Source organism: Populus nigra, chromosome 3 (assembly GCF_951802175.1).
Source record: "Populus nigra chromosome 3, ddPopNigr1.1, whole genome shotgun sequence".
In the NCBI taxonomy this organism is placed as follows: Eukaryota; Viridiplantae; Streptophyta; class Magnoliopsida; order Malpighiales; family Salicaceae; genus Populus; species Populus nigra.
The window spans coordinates 3,895,590-3,903,771 of record NC_084854.1 but is presented as its reverse complement, the minus strand read 5'-3'; the positions used below and the strand labels follow the sequence as shown (position 1 = coordinate 3,903,771).

At 36.1% G+C, this 8,182-nt stretch overlaps 1 protein-coding gene across 1 annotated transcript; it reads left to right on the top strand.

The window, feature by feature from the left end:
• The first annotated feature begins 2,437 nt into the window (after positions 1 to 2,437).
• On the top strand, positions 2,438 to 6,659 carry LOC133689328 (homeobox protein ATH1-like). Its single transcript, XM_062109148.1, has 5 exons — positions 2,438 to 2,519; positions 3,709 to 5,161; positions 5,508 to 5,863; positions 5,984 to 6,044; positions 6,182 to 6,659. The coding sequence occupies exons 2-5, from the start codon at positions 3,941 to 3,943 to the stop codon at positions 6,344 to 6,346; spliced, it is 1,803 nt and encodes a 600-aa protein (XP_061965132.1). The 5' UTR covers positions 2,438 to 2,519; positions 3,709 to 3,940; the 3' UTR covers positions 6,347 to 6,659.
• Positions 6,660 to 8,182: the final 1,523 nt, after the last annotated feature.

Sequence of the window (8,182 nt, the reverse complement as noted above, 5' to 3'; positions counted from 1 at the left end):
AGTTTTGATTTTATAACTAAGGTTATTATAATATTAATAATTCAACACTCGATATAAATTAAAGTACAAAAAATAAAATGTTGAATTATTTTTTAAAATATATAAGTTTGGTAACAATACATATAAAAGGTAAAATATATTTTTTTATATTTTATTTTATCTTATCCACTATAACTAAAAAGGATATAAAGATAGTCATTTTGTCTTGTATATCACCATCAAACACAATTATGTTTTAGTCTCATTAGTCTCTAGTGTCTTTATCTCTTTTGTCTTGGGACAATAATCAAGCGCTATCTAGATATTATGAGTTAAAAATAGATTTTTGTGAAAAACATTTAACCTTGATTTTCTAGCCATTACAGTGATTGAAATCTTAGATAAATCACATGATGTGTTTGCTAACTTTTTTCTCAAAAAACTTTATGGCAAACCCAATTACATTAAGAAAATGTGTTCGCGTGCAAGCCCTTCTAAATGGGCCAAGCCCAGTGGCATATGACCTCTTTCTTTAATTCATTTTAGTTTTTTTTGGTAATTTTGGCTTTTTAAAAAACAAATCATGTTTTTTTACATGTATTTTTAAAATGATTTTTTAATTCATATTTAAATTAATATACATTCTTTCTAATTTTTTAACGTTTTATATAATTGAAATTTATTTTTAAAAATAAAAAATATTTATTTTTGGATAGTATTTATAATAAGTGTAATTTTATATGATATGTTTTTCACTTAGATTTTATTTAATAAATTTTATGTATATATTTATTTCTACTCTCATTTGATTAAATAAAAAATAATTTTAATAAATATAGTTATTAAATACAATCAATTAAATAGATCATGTTACAATATAAAATATTTTAATAAATATTTATCTCCTAACTTTTTCAAGTGCATATTTAATTATCATTAATAATTTTTTATTTATTAATCCAAATAATTTTTAATTTATTTAATAACTACCAGTATAACTCTCTTGATTTGTTACTGATTTTTTTAAATAAAAAACTTGTAAAAAATGTCTATGTATTTATTTTTTTATTGAAAAAAAATAGCTGCAGGTAGGTAGATACAAAAAGTCAATCCCGTCACTCTACCGCATGGATTTGATGAATCTTGAGTTACTTGGAGCACAACTTGATCATGATCCAACGAGCATGCAATAAGATAATCACCTGATACCAGTGTTACATCATCATCACAGCACAGGTCTCTTCCCATGACCCATCATAGCTAGATAGAGATGGAGATATGATCATAATGGTCTGCTAAATGTAATTATCACTGGAACAGTAGGGTAAGGCCCACGTGGAAATCCAAAAGACGTGAACAGGTAGATAGGGCTTGTAATTGCTTCAATAACTATGTCAAAGATCTCCTCACTAGATTTTCTCATCATTTTTGGTTTTGCTTGCATCACCATTTCTTGTAAAGTACGCTGCTAAAAAACCTGGAACAGTGTATTTCGCTGTTCATTTCATAGCATTACAGTATTACAGCACAACACGCTTGCCTTAAACCTTTAGTTTTTTAGATTCTGAAGAGAAAGTATAAAACTCCCTTACTTCATTACCTTTGTTGTTTTAAAATAGCTAAAAGAGCGAAGGACTTCCTCTGAAAATTGGTGCCCAGAACCTGCCATGAACAGGAGTTGTAACAGAGAGAATCCACATATTTTGATTGTGATGATTGCAGAGAAGCAGATAATGAAAGGTGGTGGGGATGGCAAAGAGAGGGAAATAATGGGCCCTCAAAAGCCTGCAAGAGAAATGAGTGACACTGCGCCAGAGATAAATTTGCTTCCCTTTTTCTCTCTCCATGTCCTTGTTTTTACTCTTGTGTGGCTCCTCTCTCCCCAGCTTGAGTCTCATAGGTACATTTAACATGGCCCTCAGAAGCTTTTTTTGGCTTTTGGGTACCCTCTTCCTTGTTTTTTAGTGGGTTTTCTGAATTTTTTTGTCCTTTATTTTCAACACTCATTCGTGTTTATGAGCTTTTAAAATCTTACCGAGGAGAGAAAAATCATGAAATCTTGTTAGAGTCAGTCTAAAAATCTAAATCTCAGTTTCTTGGTTTTGGGTTCTTAAAGAAAAAAACTTTACTTTTCTGATCACTTAATGCTTGGAGAAGGGTGGGGTTACTGCACGAGCACCTGTTGCCTTTTTTTTTGTTACCTAACAAAAGTCACCACTATTTTCTGTCTTTTGATCATGAATCATGCTCTTTCATGGAGAAAGAGAAACCAATGATTTCATAGGATGGTTGTGGCTTTTGATTGTAGCTTGTCTTGGGTTCTTTGAGGGAACCTGCATATAGTGTCAACCAGTGTAATAACATTCCACTTTGTCTTGCGAGCATAATAAAATTCTTATGTCTGATTTGGGAAATCCCATGAATCTCATGAAAATTCTTAACTCTCATTATTTTTTTTGTCTGCTAGGTATGCTGGACAACATTGTGTCCCCAGGGACTGTCTCTTGTTGGGTGATCGCTATTCAGCAAATGACAAGAAGGTTGGTCATTTTCACATGCCTTTTTAGAATTCCAGCACCCCTGCTATGTCCATGCATTAGTTCAAGACAAACTTGAACGTTAATTTTGCTCTTCCTTGCTCCTGATCTCAACTGTTTTAGCATGCTTGTGCAGAGTTCTTTAGGTCTTTTTTCTCCTTGCTTTCCTCGGATGCTATTTTGGTGTTCTAAATACAGAAGGGTTGGGCTTCAGTTACATGGTCTTTGCATCCTTCTCCCATCTGTGCTTTTACTCGAATAATAGTGCACAAGAGCTTTGTAAGCTTAAAGTACGCACATCTGAAATTTCTCCTATAGCTTACAATTTACAACATCGGGGGAGGAGTCATTTATACAACATTCTTAGATTACACCTATCATCTCCCTTATGCTGTTGATTTTGTCCATCTCGGTCCCTCCTTTAACTCTTAAAAGGTTGATCCATGCTTTCCTCATGTATAGTTTGGAAGTCATGAGAGCATTTTCACTTGTATACAACTAGGCTAGGCCCATTTTGGGCTGTGGTGACTGCTACTAAACTGCAAACTCAACAGCCCCTAAGTCAGATATCTGAACGAAATTACACATGCAGGTCTTCTTTCACGTGTTTTAATGGCTGGTTGTTGCTTCAGTCAAATTGTGACTCGATATTGAACAAGAGAACAAAGAGTGTTTTTTTTTTCGAGGGAGGTTAAACTAGTTGACACCAATGATAATTTACTCGACTTTAAACATTTTCTTCACCTTGTCTCTATATGTGAATCAGTGCATGGAAGATTGAGAGTGGTCATTGATCATGTGTGAGATGAAAGATCTGATTTAATTTCATCAAATTAGAACATGAATCTATGCTGGAATCTTTATGCACTTTCCAATGAACCTAGGACTACACAATGAGGGATAGCCTCCTACATTACATTGTTATAACACTAGAAATTGCTGTCACTGGGACTTGGACCTTGCTTCACTTAAGGAAGCTATCGGTAGGCTAATTCTGATATTCTGGTATGGTTTCTCAATGAGATAAAGAATGGAAAGAAATCTGCAATTTCACACCCAGATATTGCTTGTGTTTCATCATCCATCTTTTTTCTGTATACATATGAACATTGTTTTAATTTCCTCCTTTAATTGTGGTTCTATGGTTTACATTAAGTTTCTCTGACCTTTTCAAATCATTGCAATTTTCCAGTTGAATATTACTTGAAATCGGAAATTAAAAACTTCAAAGAGATTGCCAGCAAAAACAACATAGAATCAGCTACAGAAAGCATGTTAGTGTTCTGTTGTTCATGATCCTTAGTGAGAAGAGTTCCCCATAAGTGCAAAGAACGCTGTTTTGCAAGTGAAAGTGGCCTAACATACAAGTGAAGCATTCAGCTGACTTTCAAGTTTTTTGTGCCTCTTGCCATGTGATTTGATCGATGCACAATATCATGGAGAATGGTTTGTTTGGTGTTCCAATAGATATGGCAGGAAGGAATTCTGTTGCTACAGATCGATCATCACAGAGAACCCCAAACTCACTTGTCCAGTTTGATTCATTCAACCTTAACAACCATAGTCAGACAGTGGTTGGATTGACCATGCTTCCGACATTGCAAGGAGAACCTATCAATGATCTCCATGCGAACATTCACTTGGCCAATCGATCTTCAGTTATGAACTCAGAGGCATTAATTACATCTCTTGAAAGGAATATAGTGGGAGATGCTTTACCTGGCTGTTCACGTTCTATTAGTAACACTCCGTTTGATGAGCAATTTGGGGGTGGAACAACAATTTCTAGTTCTTCACTTGCTACTCTTTTAGCCACAAGAAGTGGTCTTCAAGAAAATCCGAATGACTTGGCAATTTCAGGACCATCAAGCTACCCTTTAGACGAGTTTAGGTCTTTTGTTTCAAATGACTGCACCAATGCTTTGAGCTCTTCATTTGCATCGTCTTTGAATTATGGATGTGGTGAAGTATTTGGTAACATGAATAGTAAGGAGGATTTTGACAGGTTTCCTGCTCCTGTAGAGCTTGGTGGACGAGCATCTGTAAGAGCAGGATTTCAACCATATTCGTCCATTGGAAGCCTGCAGCTGAATAGCTGGGTAGAGCCAAATGGTGTGAATGTGAGTGCAGGTGACCCTTTTGCATCTGGTAAACCTACTAACGAGCTCTCTTTAAGTCTTTCCACATCCCAGCCTTCTGTCATAGATAGAAGTATCCCAGATCAATGCTTGGAGATAAGTTGTAATCATTTAACACGCCATTGCTTGAAAGAAACAAGGTCATGCTCTGAACAGACTTCTTCTAGTAGTAAGGAGCTTTCTTTGAGTTGCAATTCTTATAACGCTGGTCAATTTTCACAAGTATTAGTAGGATCCAGATATCTTCATGTAATACAGGAAATACTTGCTAAAATTGCAAGCTATTCACTAGAGAATGTGGACCAGATAAGCTCTTCTACTGTTTGGTTCAAGACTGGAGCAAGTACACCATTCTCTTCAAGTTACCCTACTGAAGGAGGTATGGTGTCGATGGGTTCTGATGAATCTCCTGGTGTGAATGGTAGATTCGAAGTTCAAATGGATCCAGCACTTCAGAAACGGGCGCTAGAAGCAAAGAGAACACAATTGCTAACCCTACTACAAGTGGTATGTCGATTTAATTATTGGTACTGACTAATTATGAAGCCGTAAAATCTAGTCTAGTTATGAATCATGCTTCTGATTGAAATGATGATAGTAAATCTTCACTTTTTCATTATAATCCTTGGAGTAGACATGCTATGCAAATAAGTTGCAATTGAAAATTTTGCTGAATTCAAGCTTCGTTTTCCGTTGGCCATATTTACTTAAAAAATTGCTTGGATTAACTCGTGATTATTCTATTACCACTTGTATGGTTGAAGCTAGCTAGCTTTTCTCTTGTTACTATGTCTGGGTTTGTTGGACATGACATATTTGCATGAATAACGCACCCTATTTATTGTTTGCGCAGGTTGATGAACGATATAGCCAATGCTTGGATGAAATACATACAGTTATATCAGCGTTCCATGCTGCAACTGAGTTGGACCCACAGATTCACACTCGTTTTGCTCTCCAAACAATCTCTTTCTTGTGCAAACGCCTTAGGGATAGGATTAGCAACCAAATCCTAGCAATGGGAGCTCAGTTAGATAGTGGAGACACCATAGAGATAGAAGGATCTTTTGAAAGTTCGTACTTACAGAAGCAATGGACTCTACAGCAGCTGAAGAAAAAAGATCATCCGCTGTGGAGACCCCAGAGAGGATTGCCAGAACGATCTGTCTCAGTTCTGCGTGCCTGGATGTTTCAGAACTTTCTTCACCCGTGAGCTCTTTTCTCCTAACTAACCTTGTCAAGAGCCTTTTAGTATCGGTAAAATGCATTAGCCAGGTTTGACAACCATGCGTCAAAAGTGAGTTTTGTTATCCGTTTGATTTCTTTCAGGTACCCTAAAGATGCAGAAAAGCATTTGCTAGCAGTAAAAAGTGGACTAACAAGAAGCCAGGTACATAAAGATTATACAGTCGGCTTGAATATTTCAAGAATCTTAAGGACATGCTGATACCTTCACTTGATACTATTAAATAGATTTTTTTTGCCGAGTTCTCTTGTTTTCCTTTACTAAATTCCGGAAATGAACAGGTATCCAATTGGTTTATAAATGCTCGTGTTCGTCTATGGAAACCGCTGATAGAGGAAATGTATGCTGAGATGAACAGAAGAAAGGCGCACCAAATCGAGGAGGGAACCTACAGCAATCACAGAGGCCAGATTAGCATCTGCAATCCAAGATTTAATGTGAATTAGAGAGCGGGAAGTAAAACTAGACATGGTAATGGCATAAAGAACCACTTGTTAATTACTATTATTTAATAGATGAAAAAGAGAAAGACATCCACAGCTGGATATAATAGTATATAAATGTTCCACAAAGTTTTGGGGTTCACAATTTAATCATGTATTATCAGTATTAGTCCTCCATTAGCCTGGATAATTAAGTGGAATTATTTTGTATGCGTTGGACATGCCATGCCCAACCTTTCTTTATTGCAGACCAGATTATGTAGTCTTCTTTTGACTTATGCCAACATAAATAACTAAAGAGTGGGTGTAGCGTGTAGCGAGTGTAGAATCATGTTTGTGTCTTCTCAACTAATTCCTTGCTTTTATTTTTACGAGGTAGTGTATCAAAATAATGCCACTATCGTTATTTTATACTACACATGATCAAGAACCTGCAATCTGTCTACCATGTCTGTACAGTACAATTGTGTATAATTTGTAATGTAAGCTGTTTTTGTTGACCTTATGAATGGACGTTCTGCGTTTACCATTATACCAGCCGTCTTGAATTCTTACTGGGATATGAGCTTATCTGAGCCACCATCTGCTGGAAGTTGTTTTACTTGGACGCTTCCATGGAATACCCTGTGAAGTTTGTCTCCTTCGCAAAAAGGAATTAAGACTCAATTCTGTTACCTAAAGAGAACAGATTCTAGTCTTGTAATAGCTCTCATATCTTTGTTCATTCAACAATTGAAGCACATACCTGGGAAGGGAAGTGATAAAAGCTCTTCTCATTCTCAACGTGTGCGGTGCAGTGTATTGAATGATCCAAATTACATGTGTTGGTGAAGCGAATGGGGCTGACGAAAAGAGGGATGATATTGCATGGATGATTGATGACTCTTTTATAATTAGGTAGAACTTTATGGATTGTAAATTTTAATTGCTCTCGGAAAAAAAAGGAAGTAATTGCGAAAAAATTGATTATTTACTATCTATATTTTAAAGGTTTCAAACCCCAGGGCCGGCAAGGAAGAAGATGCATGAGGTTTGATCTCTATTGTGTAGGTCAGTTTTTGAAGGGGACAGGAGAGGATGTCGATTCAAAAAACAATGGACTATCCTTTTAACCTTAAAACAAAAGGTAGAACATGCATGTTTGGCCTTTAAACCGTATTAATTATCACTAATCTTTACCCAGAAAAACTATGACCAAACTCAGACAGTGAACTCGTGGACGTCCCATTAGGAGTTCAACTTTTAACAAAAACACAAGCACTCCACTACATACGCGCCATGTCTTTGTAGTGCATGCAAAGCTGTCAGCAATTTCTGGACACGCCGGCCCTATAAGAACCCGCCTTGCCAGTTGCCACACCACTCTCTGTCAATACTCAATAGATCAGAAACAGGGAGTTGGAGGAGTGGCAATGGCGAAAGTGGTGGTGGTTTTCGACTTTGACAAGACCATTATTGACTGTGATAGTGATAATTGGGTCGTATAAGAGTTAGGTTTCCATGACTTGTTCGCTCAGCTCCTTCCTACTTTGCCTTGGAACCATCTCATGGTTAGTTCTTAAATATGTATCACTGATTTACATTAGTTTATCACACATTATTAATGTCAATGTTGCATGTAATTGGCAATGACCTTTTTACAAACGGGGTTCATAACACCCTTGATTCTTTGATATATAGTAGTAGGAGAATGATTTCCTGTTTGTTTTACTAAGGAAAAAACAAATAAATGTTGCTGCTTTTTGTCTGCTCTATATAATTTTTATTATTATTATTGGTTCTGGAACATTAGAGGGATTGATTATTTAGTTCTAAAATTCGTTTTTCTTTGTAAATATC

Coding starts and splice junctions, on each gene's coding strand:
- LOC133689328 (XM_062109148.1), top strand. CDS start 3,941: ATGCACAATATCATGGAGAATGGTTTGTTTGGTGTTCCAATAGATATG. Junction 5,864..5,983: donor TTTCAGAACTTTCTTCACCC/GTGAGCTCTTTT, acceptor GATTTCTTTCAG/GTACCCTAAAGATGCAGAAA. Junction 6,045..6,181: donor GTGGACTAACAAGAAGCCAG/GTACATAAAGAT, acceptor GGAAATGAACAG/GTATCCAATTGGTTTATAAA.